This window comes from Syngnathoides biaculeatus, chromosome 8 (assembly GCF_019802595.1).
Source record: "Syngnathoides biaculeatus isolate LvHL_M chromosome 8, ASM1980259v1, whole genome shotgun sequence".
NCBI lineage: Eukaryota > Metazoa > Chordata > Actinopteri > Syngnathiformes > Syngnathidae > Syngnathoides > Syngnathoides biaculeatus.
In genome coordinates this window covers 8,881,032-8,900,149 of record NC_084647.1, presented here as the reverse complement: position 1 = coordinate 8,900,149, position 19,118 = coordinate 8,881,032, and the positions used below count along the sequence as shown (strand labels likewise).

Genomic DNA, 19,118 nt, shown 5'->3' with positions numbered 1-19,118 from the left:
CACTATACACACACGATCCTTTTATCCCAATGCACCAACACATCTGACTGTAGGCTTTTTTATTCTCATTTAGTTTTTTGGTTTTTTAATTTCGCTGGGCTGCTTGTGACATTTGGAATATTGCTTATGGTATTCAAATGAAGCGGGGAGGGGGCAGGGGGGGAGGGTCATGACATTTTGGCATTTTCAGCAGCAAACAACAAACCACAAAGAGCAAGTTAAATCAATTCAAGCACATTAAAAGGTGGAAAACTGTGATTATCTGGAAATCTGACGTATTGTTGTGGAAATGCTCTATAAAGCTGTAATAAACGCTGCATAGCCCCAAGATGTTCTCTTTCTAGTTCATCCCTTGCAAGAAAAGTCAGACATGTGGAATGCAGTACACAAGGCCTTGCTGTACACTACGTACGTGGCCGCATTGGCTAATCACATTTTTTTGCGGGACGACACCGACACTTGTCTTCATAGAAATACGCAGGACTACACGATATCAAGGGTTTTTTTTTTTGTTGTTTGTTTGTTTTTGTTTGTTTTTTTATTAATTAAAACTGCAGCTGTTGTCAAAATGAACGTGGGAACGCTAAACTCTGGGCGTCGTGCTATGAGACGAATGCTTTGTTAGGCGACTGGCGTGATACGACGACGTCGGTGCAACGAGCTCTCGAGAGCAGACGCGTGGAATGCAGTGGACGAGAGATTCAAGTTAACGCAGCAGCTGCTGCCACACGCGGACGATCAAAAAAAAATTAGATATATATACTGTTGTTGAGTTTAGCAAAACAGATATTAAAAAATGAATTTGTGTAACGAAGCACGCGCTTCTAGATGGGAGCTCGCTGAGCGTATGGGCACGATCCAGTCCACAAGTCCTCCAACAACTGAGCTGAGCGTGGAATTGTTTACGGTCGCTCGGAAGAAGGAAATTCGCAAGCGCAGATTGCTAAATGGGATCAGGTAACGCAAGTCGCGCGGTGGTGAAGCAGCGCCTGGCCCGCGCTCCAAGGTTATTCTCGTGATCGACAAACGATTGCACGTCTTGTTTAAGTGGAAGAGCAGCTGGCGTCTTGGAAGACCTTCCGTGTGTTGTTGTTGCTGCTAGCAGGGAATAAATTAGGAGGAGGAATTGGTTCATTTGAGGTGTTCCAAAAGGGAGAAATCGCCGAGACGGCGCGTGACGAATGCGCGGGCGTACCGTGAGACGGGTCCATGTGTCCCAGAGTCTCAATCTGCTCCACCAGGTCGTTGGAGTTCCACTGACTCATGCCCAGGAGCATGGCGTTCTTCCCCTCCATCACATCTGCTGGGGCCGGCAGACACACACACACACACACGCGTCAACGTTCAACGTACATCGAAATTAAGACGGGAAATATCAGACGGCGAAGTGACTTCTTCCGGCGTGCCCGAGTATGAATTTCATCTTCTGGCATTTGTGCGGCATTGGGGCGGGTGGAGCCTCCTCTGCCCAAACTTGGTCAATTTTCTCTCTTTCCTCCCACCAATGGACACGCTCGGTTATTATTATTTTTTTTTAAGTTGAATTTCTGATGACGATAAAGTAAAAAAAAAAAAAAATGGTTTGGTCTCTTCAACAATGCAAATGTGTCAACAAACATGGCTTCTTTTTCCTGAAAATTGGAAGGTTTTGCAGAGATGCCCGACAAAGCTAAATATTATATTATATAATATAATAAAATACAATCTAATTATAATATATAATATGTATATCTAACAATTAATATAATTAATGAAATATCCTATATAATATTATATATAAATTATAATTCAGTTTGATTAACGCACATTCTGTGGCTTTGTTGAGTGGCCCCGCCGTGCCCACCTTGGCCTCTTGGTGGGCTTGGGGGGGGGGGGTGCATCCATGCATAAACCGCCGAAAATATCCTCATCCCAAAGACAAAGACGTACATGAGTGTTGTTGCAGCGTCGAGACGCGATCAATCCCGATATGGATCAACTCGATGCAGTTTGAAGTGTATTCCCCCGCCCCCGCCCCCGCCCCCGCCCCTCCATCAAAACAATTGCTTCAAAGACGAGGAAAAGGAGTTTTTAAGATCCCGCATTTGCGCCTGGTGAACGTAGAACCCCCCCACCCCGTCACCCGAGAACTGCCTGAAAAGTGCCACTTTCGACAAAATGGACGGCGTGTGATGTTTTGCTGTCATAAAAGGCAAATGCGAATTTTGCATTTCACCAAAAGACGAGGACGGCAGGAGCTTTCATTTTGGATTTTTTTTTTTTTTTGTCCTTAACAGCCTCTGGACTTTTGGAGCATGTCAAATATCACAGTGCAGCGTAAATGGCACGGAGGCCCCCCCCCCCCCCCGCCCCACCCCCACCCCCGAGTCTGTCACGGTCAACGATAGCCCAGATTCTGTTGGACTCTTTTGAGGCTTTCGGCGCAAGGACAAGCAGAGCCAGTTAGAGCGGTCGATGGGTTTTTGTCGGCTCATTGTGGATGAGTCATGCAACGGTGGGGGGGGGCAGAAAAATGACAAGATTGTCTCATCTCTCACTCTTCCTCCCACATCCGCCGACGTTTGGGCTCAGGCTGGAATGGTCGCCGGAGAATGCAAAGTGAATGGACTTCACTCCATAGTCTTTGTGGTGGAGCAAACATTGGTGCCGCCCCCCCAACAAAAATGCACTCCTGCCTGGCCTCGCCAACAGACTGACAGATCCGCGCGATGGATGAAATGATCGAGTTGCGTCCATTCTGTGGACTTGGCTCGATATTAACTCGTTTGCGTGGTCTCTGCCGGCCCGATGGGCGAGCCCAATTCATTGACAGCCGGATCGAGTTTTCCGCTGCGGAAACGGAGCCAGTGAGACGGCAAACGGCACGCGAGACCCGTTTTCAGCCAAGAAGGGCAAAGCTTAGCGACAAGGACGGCGTTAGCTAGCGTGACGTGGGAGCGCACACGCGGTCGGAGTCGTCGCGTGGCCCATTTTGTCCGACAAGCCAAAATTGGGAGCGACGGGCGACTTTCCCACGCGGTGGCGGCACAAGTCAAGTGAAAAGGAAAATCTGGCGTCCCGGATTCTGGCGCGACGCCCGCCCCGGCGTCAACCATCAGGCCACGCCCCTTCAAGGCGCACAGCAACACCAAATATGACAGCCGGAAGAGAAATTGCTTTTGATGAAAGCACTTTTGTCAAATTTGATCTGGTCAATGTGAACATTTTGGACTCTCGGGGCCCAAAAAGAGACGTCACGGCCCGTTGGGTCTCGCGTCCCAATTCGAATTTACCGTCGGTTCGCGTCTGAGTTATGGTTAATAGATTTTTTTCATGGACTTGCAACAAAGCCAAAGTATCATCCTTGCTTTGAAGAGTCTCGTTCACAGGACGAGCTCCGACACACAGATGCCAACCAACAGTGTCTTCCGACAAGCGGCCAAGGACGACTCCGTCATAAGCAATGAAGAATGTGCCGCATCATCATCATCATCATCATCCGAGAATGCACCTTTGTTCATTTCATCTGCCCGCCCCCCCCCCCCCCACCTCCCTCCCTCCTTTTCAACTTGTCTGTTTTCTAATTAAAAAAAAATAAATAAATAAATAAAATACGTGAGAGGCTGGTTCAGAACCCGTTTGGAGACTGGAACTGGGCCGTCCGTCCCTCACGTCCTCCTCATCAGAAGAAAGACGACTTACGTACGTCCGTTATTTCTGCAACAAACCCAACGGTTCGCTTGACCGGTCAGAGGCTAAAGTTGGGACGTCTTGGAATGCGCCTCTTGAAAGCAAAACGGACAACTCTCCGTTCACCGGGCGGGTCCATTTCCCGATTCCTCTCGTCGTAAACAATCCGGTTGGAGTGCGGCGAGTCAGTCAAAGTCCCAACGCTCGGACCTGCTCAGAAATCGTGTCACGTGTGCGTTTCTTCTTTATTTTCCTCTCGTGCTTTGAAGTTGTTATGACGCCGATCTTTTGTGATGCGGAATTCTGGAACGTTCCAAGGAGGGCCCACATAAGGACGAGAAAGCCCGTCAACGGGGCTGCTTTGGGACATACTTCGCAGCCGCGTCTTTGGACATTTCTGGAACATTCGTTCAACGACTATTTGCCGTTTTACTCTGTCTTTGAACTTCTATTTCGTGTTTATTATTTCATCACATTTGTGTAGCATGGTCGCGTGTGTGCGATTAAATTGTCAACAACGCAATCCAACTGCTTTGTGGCATTTTGCCGGTTTGAGCAAAGGGGACGTTGGTCTAAATTCACACGGAACGATTCCCACTTTCAAGCAAGCCTGTTCATTTCCCACAAAAAGACCTTGAGACTTGTGTGTGTGGGTGTGTGCGCGCGCGCGCTTCCTCTCACGATAGACCAAAAAATTTGCATGGATGGATGAAGCTGATGCTCAGGACTTTCCCCCCCCCCCCCATTTTTATTCCGGTGAGGCTGACAACACGGAATGAAAAGCAGGAAGTATGGCAAAGCGCTTTGAAGGGGCAGGAAGGAGAAAAATTGGCCTGCACACCAGTAGGATATTGGGGGGGGGGGGGCTTTTTTTTTTGGCTCATCCTTCAAGCTGTCAGCTCAGTGCGAGTGGACACGAGGGCAGAAGCCACATCAGGAATGTTAAAGCAGTCCGGGAAAAAAAAATTCCAAAAATTGCAATTCCGCGACGGCTTTCGTTTTGGCGCCGTTGGACGCACGATGACGCACAAAGCAGACGAGCTGGAAGGATTTTCCTCATCATGCCTGAACGTTACGAGAAATCACCACAAGCGTGTGACAACGCAAACGTAAGTTTGTTGCTGGCGTTTGGCAGGAGGCTGATGATCGATTGCTTTGGCACGATTTTCATTCTTTCTTTTTTTTTCCTCCTTTAAAAAAAACATTTTTGGGCTATATTACAGTCAATAAATTTGGGGGAAAAAAAACAAATACATTTTGGTCATTTTCAATATGATAAAATTCTTTCATTTTTTTGTCATTTCCAGGTTTAAAAAAAAAAAAAACAAGCCAATTCAACAAATGAAAATTGAGGTTTAATTTTGGCCTAACTGTACATTTGATATCATGCCACGCAAATATAATAAAAATCATAAATGGTGAGGCACGGTGGTTCAGCTGGTAAACAGTTCTGAGGTCCCGGGTTCGATCCCGGCCCCGCCTGTGTGGAGTTTGCACGTTCTTCCCGTGCCTGCAAGTGCGGCTTTTCTCCGGGTGGGCACTCACTCCGCTTTCCTCCCACATTCCAAAAAAAAAAAAAAAAAAAAAACCTGCAACATTAATTGGAGACTCTAAATTGCCCCAAGGTGTGATTGTTTTCTCTCTCCATGTGCCCTGCCATTGGCTGGCGACCAGTTCAGGGTGTCCCCCGCCTCCTGCCCATTGACAGCTGGGATCGGCTCCATCGTGAGGATAAGCGGCAAAGAAAATGGATGGTTGGAGGCTCCAAGCGCAGTTTACAGTCAACCTGCACTTTTAGCGGCCGATCGGGAGCGAGCCCTGCCCTGCCGCAAATAGCCAAAATCCGTCGTCGGCAAAATGTTGAGGATCGCTTTTACTTTTGCGCTGGTCAAATGTCATCCAGCGTGTAGACAATCATAAATCCGTGTTAACGTTCCATATTCAACACATAAAGCACCTTCACGTGAGGCGCGCACTCGGGCTTTCCACAGATGCATTAAGTCACTAAAAAATAGTTCCCCTTTTGGAATTCACGCACAATAATGAAGGATCACCGATAACGGGAAATTTTGAACAGTAAAGCAAAACAAAACTTCTGAGTCGCATTCACGGCCCATCGAGCGAGATGACAAAAACGGCATTCGCGAAGTCAAGCGAATACACCACCACCAGGTCGCCACAAGATGGTGAGCAATTACTGAACCACCATATCAATCTGAAATATTATTGGTAACGAAGGGACCGAGCAATAAATGGATTGGACGTTACCATGAGAGCATCCAAAGCTGGCCAAGCCCGTTCCAAAATACCAACGTCTCTCTTCATTGGAGTCTTAATTTCACAGTACACTTGGGTCTTGTCATTGTCTTTAGTGCCCCCCCCCCCCCCTGGGGAGGGGTGGGGGGGATCATTTTCATGACGGAACTGATGGAAACGCGCTATAGCCGTGTGGTCTGACTGCCGCCGCCGCAGGTAAAGGGACACTTCCGGGGCCCATAAAAAAATGCATTCCCACGGCTTGGCCCCCGCTCGACACGTCCGCTTCGGAGCATTATCAGAATCGGAATCAGAATCAGAATCCGCTTTATCGGCCGAGTATGTAACAACACACTGGGAATTTTTCTCCGGCAGACATTCCGAGCGACGTCTGCCACGTGCTTCCCGCGTTGCTCGATGGGACTGCAAAATAGATTTGGATTTCATTTCAATGAGTTGATTCATTTTTCCAACGGAATTCACAGCATGTTAATTTTTTTTTTTTTTTCTTCGTCTTGAACCCTTTGCAATTTTGCGTCTGCGTCACACGAGAGTCGTCGGTTTCCGAGGATCCTTGGAACCGGCCGGCGTGACGTTCGGACCAAAACGCGTCTACTGGTGATGAGCGACGTGGCTCGCAAAGTTCCCGTTGCTACGTTAAAACTGCTTCGGGGTGCCGAGTCTAGCAAACCCCCCCCCCAAAAAAAAAAAAAGTGGGAGGGGTCTACGAGATGGATTCGGGCTTGAAATAACAATGACAAAAGACAGCAAAGCAATTTCCGATTGGTCGCGCGCATCCATTTGTCTGTCCCCGCCGCTGCGTATTGTTTTCCTCTTTCTTATCTCCATCAGCTGCGCACAATTTCAATATTTGTCCGAACACAATCAGGCGGCAGCTCATCCCTGTCGCGTGCGTCGCTCCGACGGATTTGGCACTCCCATCTCGTCTTTTTGCGCCTGTTCCCGCGCGGCAAAAGGAGTTCTGTCCGCTTTTGTCCGTACGTATTAACGATGCCGAACGGCGCTAATATTTGACGGGGTCGCCGATCGGAGCGCCAGCGAGCCCTTGACAAATTTTCCGCGCCGTTAATCCGAACTTGATGGCGCCCATTTGCATAATGAGGCGAATTGGCAGAGCGTGAAAGGAAATCCGAGGAATTTGCCGCAGTAAGTGTACAACGCGGTGTTAACATTGTGCAGTGTTAAATGGAGCGTGCCCGGCAAGGAAGCCGTTTCGCTTTCGAGCCGGGTGTGGAAAATTTCCTGCCGTTCTCTCGCAATAACTTCAATTTAGCGGTTTGCGACTAGCAACACGGTTTTGCGAAAGGAACCCGGCAAAAATCGCAAGAAATCACCACGCCCGGGAAGATTGCAGGCTCTCAAGAGGCCATTTTAGAATCACCGCGGCCGTTTCCAGGAATCCTTTCAAAATAAGTGCAATTCCCGGTTAGCGCACGTACGTCGGAAAAGTCTCGAGAAGCAAAGCGCGACGCCACACGGAGCCCATGGGGCCGCAAAGTCGTGGAAATGTAACGACACGCTTTTGCCCCGAGCGGTGTCTACGAGGTACTGCAACATGTTTGATCCTGTTGCTTTTTCAGGACTTTTATTGATGCTTAAGACAAAACAAAACGTTTTTTTTTTTTTTTTAGATCTTTTAAAATTTTAAAAACTTCAACTTTTGTGATATTCGCTGAGTTTCTTTCCTCCTATCCAAAAATAGGATTTTTTTTTTTTTTGCATTATGAAACAAATGTTTTTTGTACTTTTTTCAATAAACAACATTTACAGCCCAATAGCTAAAATGATTTTTGTATCCGTGTAAACATACATATAAAGTTAGTTTATTACAGCAAATCAGTGAACATTTAGGATTATTTGAGACCAATTGCATCAGTCTTTGTTTTGATTAGAATGCAATTATACAATTCAGAAATGATAGAAAATGCACACAAAATGTATTTTAATTGTGACGCCCATTCAATCTTTGAAGATGAATCATTTTTCTCTCATTTGCTATTAAGACATTACATGCCTGCCAGCCACGTGGTGACCCCCACAACTACTGTAATAATAATCATAATACATTTTTCATCATCAGATCTCAAAGTGCAACAGGTCAAAAAGAGGTTCAAAGCGGAATAAAATCGAATCATCTTTGGGCTAGCGGACAAATTTCACCTCCCCCAATTTTTTTCCAAGGAAAAACATTCTTCCTGCTTGAGCGCACACTTTTATGCCAGAATTGTTGTTTTTATTAGCATCGTGATATACAGTATAGCATATGCAAGATATTTTTTTGTTCTTAGCATAGTGACACACCGTGTATTACACGTGCATAACACCAACCTCGTGCGTCGAAAAACTCCTCATCGGAGCTGTCCACAGATTCTTGCGCGATGTTCTGCAGACACCAGTGGGTGGCGCTGTGCTTGCGTGACGAACCTTTGGTGGCGGGAGGGGGACGCACACAAACACGCTGTGTTAGCTTGGGTCGTGTACTAACTGGAATGTGTCTCATACGACAAAGAAAAATCAATAACATGGGCAAACTTTCAAATTGCTGGCAAAAATCAAAGTTAGGAGCCCTCAACAGTCGGTCGCAGCAAATCGCGCAGAGTCGCTAAAAATAATATCCGAAGGGGTTGCGTGACGAAGGCCAACGCGCGTCCTCACGCTTTCCAAGTGGGATCAATAAAGAGCGCCGGGGATGCAAATGGATGGAAATCAAATCAATATTCAGCAATGTTTCTTTTTGATTCAAATAAATGCAGTAGGGCAGCCGACATCTATTTTTATTTCTCGATTTCAATTGATGGCTCGCCTGCACGTATCGCTTGATATGTGGAAAATACTTCAATAAATCTCGGAACTGGTTCAACTTTCAAAAGGACAAACAGGAAAACGCAAACTCATTTGTTGGAAGACGATCGTTTGGGGAAAAAAAAAATGAAAGATGGATGGTGATGGCTCCACCTGATTGGGAGCCTTTGGTCGGATTCGACTGATGATGCAATGGAATGCATTATGGAAATAATTTGGCAGTGGACAAGTCGGCGGCGGCGACGGCGACTCAAATTGGGATTCAATTGGGGGGCTGAAAACATCACCGATCAATCAGATTCCGATCAGAACCAATTTTAGAATATCAGGCGACCGGCAAAAGCTGCAACTGCTGCATTTACTTTCTGAAACAAAATCTACAGCAAATATTTCTGGATTTTTAAAGTGTGCTTATGGCTGAGACACTTTGGACTTCCTGTGCCTAATTTGCGAGCAGTTCTGGTAGGTTCTGGAGGGGGGGGGGGGGGGGGTCACGACTGAGGCTTGCAGACAGCCTTTGCTCCCCATTGAGACGAGGCGCTAATCTTTTCTTTCAATTTTTTGTATTATTATTCCATTGAATGCTCATAAAAATATTCTTTTGCAATCATAACATCCCAACATCTTCTGTGAAATATTGTTATTTTGCCCATGTAAAATGGTGGCTAATTTTTCTTGCAATAATCCAACTTTTTCGTTCCATCCATCCATTTTCTGAGCCGCTTATCCTCACGAGGGCCGCGGGAGAGGCGGGGCCAATCCCAGCACGCCCCGAACCGGTCGCCGACCAATCGCGGGGCACACAGAAACAGGCAACAATTTGCACTCACAATCACACCTTGGGGCAATTTAGTGTCCAATGAAAGTTGCACATTTTTGGGATGCGGAAGGAAACCGGAGTGCCCCCCCCACCCCACTGGAGAAAAGCCACGCAGGCCGGGATTTGAACCCCGGTCCTCAGAACTGTGAGGCAGACGCGCTCCACTGTACCACCCAACTTTTTTTTCTTGGACTTCTCGTTTTTGTTGTTGGTTTTATGACAAACAACAGTAATATTCCAAATATATTTCAGCGTGACTGTTCCTCTTTGGGCTGGACCATGACTCAGCATGATTCCTAAAGGGTCGGCGTGGGTGGGAGGATCCTTTTGAACTTGAAAGCGTCATACGAGTTGAGGATTGGGGGGGAGCCCGCAGGAGATGACGACGATGACGCCCCCCCCCCCCCCAACTTGCTATGAATATGTATCTCCCCGTAGAATTCGATCAAAAGTCATATGGCGGCACAGTCAATCGCTGCAGTCGACGAGAGGCCGGCCGACGTCGCGTTCATCCGCCCTCCAACCGTGTCAAGCGAGCGGCGCACGTCATCGCACAATCCCGGTGCCACCGGACGGGTTCCGCCCTCCCCGCTGCAGTCACGAACGCCCGTTTGTTGTGTTGCCGTCGGACACGACAGTATAAACGCCCCTCGCGACTGTGAAGGTGGCATCATCTTCTTCTTCTTCTTCACTTGTTGCTGCGTTGGTCTCTCAGCGGCCATCGTCATCGGGTCTTCTTCTTCTTCTTCTTCTTCTTCTTCTTCACTTGTTGCTGCGTTGGTCTCTCAGCGGCCATCGTCATCGGGTCTTCTCTTCTCTTCTCTTCTCCCTTTTGTATCACACGATGGCCGACCAGGTTCTAACGTGTTTTTGTTCCTTCCCGTCCTCGCTAATCCCCAAATGGTCAACTTATCTTTGCTATTCGCGGTCGTCTTCCCTCCTTGTTTCGCTGCAGGTTTTTTTCTTTTTTCTCCTCAGTCGTCCTCCTCCTCGGCGTTGTTGTCCTTTCCCACTTTTAGCATCTCTTTTACTCACTTTTTTTTTTATGAATTATCGCTGTTGTTGCTGTTTCCTTTCTCCTGGTTGGGTATTTTTATTTGCATTTTGCGCTCCCTTTTGTCCTTGTTTATCCCCGACTTCCCCAAACCTGTTGTTGCTTTCTCGTGGTCGTCGCCGCCCCCCCCCCACCCCCAACCAAGTTACATCTGGTGTAGTTGTTTTGTTTTTGCTCCCCCCCCCCCAACCTTGTCCGTGTCAAAATTGCCAAACGAGCTTCCAACAAGCGTTGTTGCCTTTTGCTCTCTTGTGTCCTTTTATCTTGAAACCTTCGAGCAAACGGTTCGATCTGTATCCATCCGCGTATTGTTGCCATTTTTGCTTTTTCTCCCTGACGGGTGTCTTTTGTTCCTTATTTTTGTTGCGTCTCCCCGATGAAGTCCCCGCTGCACTTGCAGTCTTTGGTCATTTTCCCGTCGCTCTTCTCCTCCGTCTATCGGTGACTCCACATTAAGTATAAAGCGCGCTCGTGCTGCGTGACTAAGCAGCTCAGCAGAAGGGGTAAATATAATAATAATAAATCATCTTGCCATATGAGGTTGCTTATTGGGGATTTGAACACCAATTAGGAACAAAAATCCCAAGCTCTCCGCTGCAACTCGCGGGGAACTTTGTTCTCCGCCTGAGACTGACAGAAAGGATCAGTCAGCGGGAAGGCGGCTCAAAGCCTCGGAGCTTGTTTACCTCGCCGTTCGCCAACTGACACCCGTCCGGCCGGGCCGATCATTCGACGGATCCGTCCCGCTGACCGACGCTTACATCGTCCCGTCACCGTCCATCCAACCATTTGATCTGTCCATCCATCGGTCAATCCATTTCACCATCCATCCGACCGACCGACCAATCCATTCATCCATCCTCTGAACCACCGATACCACAAATACACCCATCATCCTTCCTTCCTTCCTTCCTTCCTTCCTTCCTTCCGCACGCACTCATCCGGTTCTCCGTCGGGAAAAGGGACTCCGCCGCCGACGCGAAACGCCGACGGGCCGCCGACGGGCCGCCGACGGGCAGCCGACGGGCAGCCGACGGGCAGCCGTGGCGGACGTCCCTTCCGTCTCAATGAAGTGCGTTTTGTGCACTTTAAAACCGACCGAGCAGTAAAGACGAGAGGCAGGCAGAATTCATTTATTGGCTAAAGGGAGGCTGCCCGTTACATAAAAAGGACGATAGCGCACCACAACGTGCATTGCGGCGTACCTTTACATATATATATATATATATATACGCACGCACGCACGCACGCAACTCCTGAGGAGCGGCGTCTCGCGGAAGCGCTGCATTAGCAGTCAGCACGCAGACAGAGCTTGATAGGCGCTGCTATTTTTAGCCGGCCGCAGAACACCACAACAAGTCCGTGGCCGTTTATTCAATCGGGAGGCCAATAAAAAGCAAAAGTTGCAGACTGATGGCCTTTCATTTCATTCCAGGAATATAAAATGCTCAGGGGGGCTATAAGTCACACTATCAAGTGGAGGCGAGATGGGGAAGACGAGCCGCACGCGTGACAGAAATGAAAGAAAAAGGCAAACGAAACGTCACCTCGGGAAAAGCCACGCGCTGCTCAACGGCCAAAAAGGAGATCAATTCATACTTTGTCCCCGCGTAATATGATCGGCCCACTCGAAGCGGGTTTTAGTCAGAAAAAAAAAGTCAAGTTTGTGGTCAACCTTCGAGTTATTCTGATGCTATTGGGCAGCCCATGCTCATAAGTGTACGAAACGTCACCTCGGGCTGCTCAACGGCCAAAAAGGAGATCAATTCATACTTTGTCCCCGCGTAATGTCATCGGCCCAGTCAAAGCGGGTTTTATTCAGAAAAAAAAGTCAAGTTTGTGGTCAACCTTCGAGTTATTCTGATGCTATTGGGCAGCCCATGCTCATAAGTGTACGAAACGTCACCTCGGGCTGCTCAACGGCCAAAAAGGAGATCAATTCATACTTTGTCCCCGCGTAATGTCATCGGCCCAGTCAAAGCGGGTTTTATTCAGAAAAAAAAGTCAAGTTTGTGGTCAACCTTCGAGTTATTCTGATGCTATTGGGCAGCCCATGCTCATAAGTGCACGAAACGTCACCTCGGGCTGCTCAACGGCCAAAAAGGAGATCAATTCATAATTTGTCCCCACGTAATGTCATCGGCCCACTCAAAGCGGGTTTTATTCAGAAAAAAAAGTCAAGTTTGTGGTCAACCTTCGAGTTATTCTGATGCTAATAGGCAGCCCATGCTCATAAGTGTACGAGTGTATCCTCACACTATTGTGTTTATGTCAACAAAGCATCTCGCTTTTGGTCGCCTCATGTATTTTTGCACTTTTAGCATTTTTTTTTGGGGGGGGGGAAATCAACAAAAAGCTTTTCACTTAGCGCATGTCAACAAAAGTTGTTGTTCTTCGACGCGGACATTTGCGGCCCCGGCTCACGGGTATTGTCGGTATTTCTTCCAATTTTGGCATTATTTATTCAACAAAAAGTCAACATGGGTGTGATGCTAACACGTATTCCACAAGTTAACAAAAAGTAAGGCTAATGTTTTACAAAGAGCTTTTAGCGCTATACTGCAACACCAGCCAAAGGCAGTAATGAAGCCTTCAATGCTAACATTAGCCAGCTTGTGCTAAAAGGTATTTTGTACACGTCAAGCAAGAAAAATAAAAGTGTGCATGATTGTGTGAGTTTTGAAACGTGCGCAAAGCCGCACTCCGACCGCTCCAAACGATTCCAGCCGGTCGACAACTGGAAGGTTTCTACAGAGAACGTGCGCAAGTGTTCTTGAGCATGACACGCTAATTGCTAATAATGAGCCGCTCGCTATAAAGCGATCATCTTCGTTCTCATCATTTCCTTTTACGTAACGTTGCACTTTTAATATTTGTCTCACTAAAAGCAGGTCATTTGTGTTCATGCGGCGAGACGGTCGGTCGGGGCCACGATATAAAGAAAAAGCAAACCGTGACTTCATTAATGATAACTTTAGCTTGTCCGCACCAACACGTCCGTTTGGTCAGCAGAAGGTCAAAGTTCTACCTCGGAAGTTTATTTCTGAGTAAATTGAGACAAAATTTCAGCGCTATTGATACTTTTGGTGTCATTTTTACTTGGCGGTGCACAAAGATAATTGACTAGAGCAAAATACGTGCTGCGCATCCGCCTCACAGTTCTGAAGTTCAAATCTGGCCTCCCCCGTGTGGCGCTTGCATGTTCTTTGCGCGCCCGCCTGGATTTTCACCTTGCGCATCCCAAAAACATTCGCGGTAGGTTCATTGAAAACTGTCAATTGGCCGTAGGTGCGACTCCGAGTCCGAACGGTGACCGGTTCAGGGTGTACCCTGCCTCTCGCCCGGGATCAGCTGGAATTGGCTCCAGCACGCCCGCAGTTGTATTGAAGAGAAGCGGCACAAAAATGAAGAATGGATGGATGAAAATGTGATTTGGCTCAAGGAAAGCTTGATGAAAATATGAAAATGGGCGTGCGTGCTTGCTAAGGTCGCCCATCCCAGCGGTGACTAACAATTATATGCCCACCCCCACCCCCACGGTAGATTCCCTTCACCTCGTGGAAAAGGTCAGGCGGGGGGGGGGGGAGATAAAGGAGAGTCGAACACGCCGGGAGGATTTGGCCTTGCCCCGTGACACCGAAGCGCCAAAGCGCTACGTTTGGTGCAATGACAACAACGAGCGGCCGGCCAGCGATTATCACAGGGAAGGCAAAGAATATGAAATCGCCCAAGCTCAACGCAAACCAGCAAACGAAAACAGTCGACTGCCTGCATCCTGCTGCCTTGCTTACTTTTAAAGCTTCATTTAAAATCTCGAGCCTGGCCAGGAGACAAAATTGTGCTAAATCTCTTGCAGTGCCCAAGTAAAATAAGGACACAACACAACACACACAAAAAAAAAAACGCACCCGTTTCCCCTTCTCCTTGTTTAACCTTTGAACCTAACCTAACCCCTGTCACGCATCTGTGAAGGATGCAAGAGAAGCAAACGTTCACATTCCAGCAGATCTGGCAGGCACACGGAGGTACCTGTTAACGCCACGCATGCAGATGTGGGCTTACCGCTTCCTCGCGCCTCCTTCGACATGTTGAGCTCGTCGCCACTCGACCGGTTGATGACCCGAAGGACGAGGACCGACCGAGGCGAGCTCGGCACCGCAGCCGCCTGGCGCGGCTCTTCTCGGCTCCGCGTCCACCTGTGTCAAGCGGACGTCCGGCCGCCCCCGCCCGCGCCCGCACCAGCAACACCAACACCGCAGCCGCCGCGCATACTTTGGGGAGGGTTTGTTGTCTCCGTGCAGACTTGGCTCACATGGCCACCCAGCGGCTTTTCCTCCCTTCCTCCCTCCCTCCCTCCCTCGCTCGCTCGCTCGCTCCCTCGCTAGTTCATCCAGAAAAGAGGAGCCGAGTGCCACCGGGCTGCTGCCGAAGGGCGGTCGGCACCGGCACCGGCGCCGGCTCGAACGTGCACCCGCAAATGCGCGTCGTCGCCAATTAACGTCAATCAAGTGCAGCCTCTCGCGCGTCGCGTGTGTCGCAACGCGCTCAACGGCACCGCAAAATGGCAAAATAGGTTCTGCTCAGCGGCTGCTGTCGTCTGCGTCACTCACCTCAGCGGAGACCTTGCGCCTCGCTACGTTGGACACTTCAAGTTGGACATCAGGAACTGCGGCGGACAGCCCTTCAAAAGCCGCCATTTATTGTCGATATGATCTTCCGGTCCGAGTGGTTCATCGTCACCACAATTCAAAGGAAAAAAAAAAAATAATGCAAAACCCATAAATGGGACCACTTGCAGCACCAATCGCAGCCTCGAGTCTTCTTCTCTCCGCGAGCCGTTTTGGGGCATTCGCTGCCCTTCTTGTCTGCAGACCTTCTCAAGGTCACTCAGGTCGGATGGGCGGCGGCGTCTCTCCAGAGATGTTTGATTGGATTTAAGTCCGGGCCGCGGTTGGGGGGACTCGAGGACATCCCCGGCCCGGTGCTGAAGTCGCCCCTTTGTAATCTCGGCTCATTGACGTCATTGGAGAATTTCCCAACGTTATATTTGGCAGCTGTCATCTTGCATATCTGCGATGCCTCAACCACGGTTCAGGTTGGTAGCTGGTAGTGATGAGATCGCGAGCAGTCTTCTTTCTTTTCCACACACGACGCTCGTAATTCAAGCCGAAAAGTTTGATTTTGTTTGTGCGTGTGCGTCCCCCCCCCCCCCCCTCTTTTTTCTCCAGCTGCGAGAATCCTTCCGGTGTCTTTGGTCTAACTCCGAGCGGGCTGACGCCGGGCTTTTAGTGAGAAATGGCTTGCGTCTGGCCATTCTGCCATAAAAGGGATGATTTTGCAATGGTTGATTGGGCAACCGATCGCTGCCTTTATCTCGGCGATGGAGCAACGTCTTAGTGACCACGTTTGCTTGGACGGTCGCATCTAGGAAGGGTCTCGATGGTTCCAGACGTCTTCCATTTCCTGGAGTTCTTTTGTATCCTTCTCCGGATTCGTGCCTCGACACGATCTGGTCTGGGCGGTCTGGGCACAAATCCTCAGACTTCATTGCTTGGTTTCTGCTCCGGTGTGCGCCGCCCAATGAGACGGCGATGTTCCATCCCAAATGATATTATATCAAATTAATTGACCACGGAGGGACTCCGTTCAAGTTGCAGGAGCGTCTCAAGGATGATCAGTGGAAAACCAGACGGACTTGATCTTGATTTTTATTCCTACAGTAACGCAAAGGTCTGAAAATGTTATTTGGCTTTGCAAGTATGGGATATTACATGTAGATTTTCTCCAAGAAATTAAAGTATGTCTGTACAAGCAGAATGTGGGAAACAGAAGGGGGTGGGAACACTTTCTAGTGGCAAAGTTGCGCATCAGCCACCATGGACGGATCGTGAGTTGCTTTCTTCTACAGGTGTCAGTCCGGACGTCATATTCGCACATCAGTCAAGACAGTTGACGGTGATTTGGCCAGAACGGAGGAAGCGCGACCGGAAGAACAAGATCTCGGATACAAGCGGCGCAAATGAGTTTCCTCCTCCGCAGGGTGTCCGGGGCTCTCCCTCAGAGAACAGGGTGAGCAGCTCGGTCATCAGGGAGGGGCTCAGCGTCGAGCCGCCGCTCCTCGGCATTGAGAGGAGCCAGATGAGGTGGCTGGGGGATCTGATCCGGACGCCTCCTTAGTGAGGCGTGGCGGCCACGTCCCACCGGGAAGAGACCCTGGGAACGACGCTGGAGAGACAAAGTCTCACAGCTGGCCAGGGAACACCTCGGGAAAGGGAAGTCTGGGCAGCCCTGCTGAGGCTGCTTCCCCGCTCGACCCGACCCGGAGAAGCGGGAGAAAATGGATGGATGGATGGATGGATGGATGGAGCGGCTCACTGTAGTGACTCATGAGCAACTTTGGCATCTAGAAGAGCTTTCGCATAGCTTTCAAACACACTACCTGTCCAATTCAGTGGCAGGAAATGATTCGATTTATCCAGCCATTATCCAAGCCACTTATCCTCACAAGAGTCACGGGAAGCTGGAGTCCATCCAAGCTAGCTTTGGGCAAAAGGCGGACTACACTCTGAACTGGCGGATACAGAAAAAGACAAATTTGTCCACATCGGTGATTGATGGAAAATGCTTTTGAACCGTTCAACGTAGTGACCGATGCACAAAAAAAGGCTTTGGGACTCGTGGCAGTCGATCACGATTGTGAATGACGCATTTAAAAGACAGGAACCTTCGAATCCACTTTGACTGCCTTGGAACGGTGGTCGACCGTAGCGAGCGGCAAGTATGAAAGGACTGAAAATAACACCAGCATGTTCCAGATTATTTTTTTATCGGCTCCCGTCTGACAAGATGCTTCATGGCCGCTGTCGCATTTCGCCCTCGTGGGCAGTAAAGCAAGAGTCCCCCACCTTAACACCGCTCCCGCCGCCACCCCCCACAGTGCGCTTATGTCACCTTTTTTTTTTTTTTTAGAACCCGTCTCGCCTGACCAGCACACCAGGATGGAGGCGTCATGAAAGAAAACGTGCGAAAAAAGAAATATTCCATTACAGGCGACCATATTTACTACCGAGAGCTGCGGCAACACATAAAATGAGGATGTTCAGGTCAGTTGTGGCACCTCCGGAACCTTTTTGCTCGGGTTGCCCAAGGCATTGATCAATGGATGGTGGCGTGGTCGCAATCAATCGGCACCGAGTTCCGATTGACTTTTTCTGCCGCCGAACTTATCGTTCGCGGGGAGCTGATTGAGTTTTTCCGCCGGTGGACAAAATTCTCCCGCCGTTTAAAATGAGTGACGCTAGTATCGATGTGAGCAACTGTCAAGTGGGTTTGGCCAACAAATGAGTAGGGCTGGCCTTCTTAGACAATTTCTCCAATTATTACCAAAGTTACTGGAATTTCCGACCTACAAACTGCGACTTTTTTCACTATTTTTCAACCCTGCGGATTACGCGGTGATGTGGCGCTAGCGTTAAACTCTTGTGTACCGAGGCTTATAACCAGCTGCGCTAACGCTAGCGCCGCACTAGCGTTAAACTCTGTGTACTGAGGCTTATTACCATGCGCGCTCTGTAGGCTGGGAATTATGGCATACGTTGCGAAGCATTTGAATTTCCGCCATTGCTTGTAACTGGAGCCCGGGAGCAAAGTTTAATAACAACATGACACGCTCATAACTGCTCATGAATCAGCTCGCCGAAGCAGGTTCCGCTTCGTGGCATCAAATCTGTCCGGTATGTCCACCGTGAGAACTGCAAAGACTTGAAAAGTCTGACAAACCCGTGGCCAAAGTCCACAAGAAATCAGATATTTTAGTTTCAAAGACGGCCTCCTCCACAACTACGCGAGCGACCGACGGGACACCGACTTCGAAGCGCATCACGACTCGGGCCAGGCCTACAAGACGGATGGACGACGCTCCGATCGCAAAGTTTCTACTTTTCCGACGTTTGAATCATAGCGTGCGGCCCGGCACGTTTACTCGGCGGCGATTAAACCGAACAACTTCGCTGGTGGCCCGCAGCGCGGAAGAGGGCTAATTGAATTAAGTCAAAGATCTATTAGCTCCACACGCTCGGCGCGCTACTAGCCTGCCGCCGCTCTTTCCATGTGGGGACGCATGAAGTATTCATGAGCTAATCATTTATTAAAACATTAAAAGCACACAAGAAAGTTTTCTTGAAAGGGTTTGCAGAAACTTCACCACCTTTAAATTAAAGCTGCTAAGCTTGACAACGGGCGGAACCAGCTCATCCCAACATTTACAACGATTAAGCCATATCGTGAATTATTGCCGTTTCGTTTTTATGGAATGCGTGTTTTGCAAAATCACACTTGGTACCGCAATAGACTCCGATGGCACGAGTCGCACTCGCGGACTTTGAATTTGTCAGTCCTGTTCATGTGCAGAATTTCCTCGCTTCAAACTAAATTAGCCGCCGCTGTTCAATTTGAATTTAGTAATGATTGCTAAACTGTTGTTGAGGCTATTTTCCC

The 19,118-nt window shown here is 48.8% G+C and overlaps 1 protein-coding gene across 10 annotated transcripts in view; it reads right to left on the bottom strand.

The window, feature by feature from the left end:
* The window catches only part of pitpnm3 (PITPNM family member 3), a 56,363-nt gene extending 40,676 nt beyond the window's left edge, over positions 1-15,687 (bottom strand). Inside the window, exons 1-3 of one of the 10 annotated variants that reach the window (XM_061827828.1) lie at positions 15,233-15,687; positions 8,275-8,370; positions 1,196-1,303 (exon numbers count right to left, since the gene is read on the bottom strand). In XM_061827828.1, the coding sequence (XP_061683812.1) occupies positions 1,196-1,295 (100 nt within the window). In that variant the 5' untranslated portion in view covers positions 1,296-1,303; positions 8,275-8,370; positions 15,233-15,687. The other 9 variants (XM_061827830.1, XM_061827822.1, XM_061827823.1 and 6 more) reach the window with 9 other exon arrangements.
* Between the last annotated feature and the right edge of the window lie 3,431 nt (positions 15,688-19,118).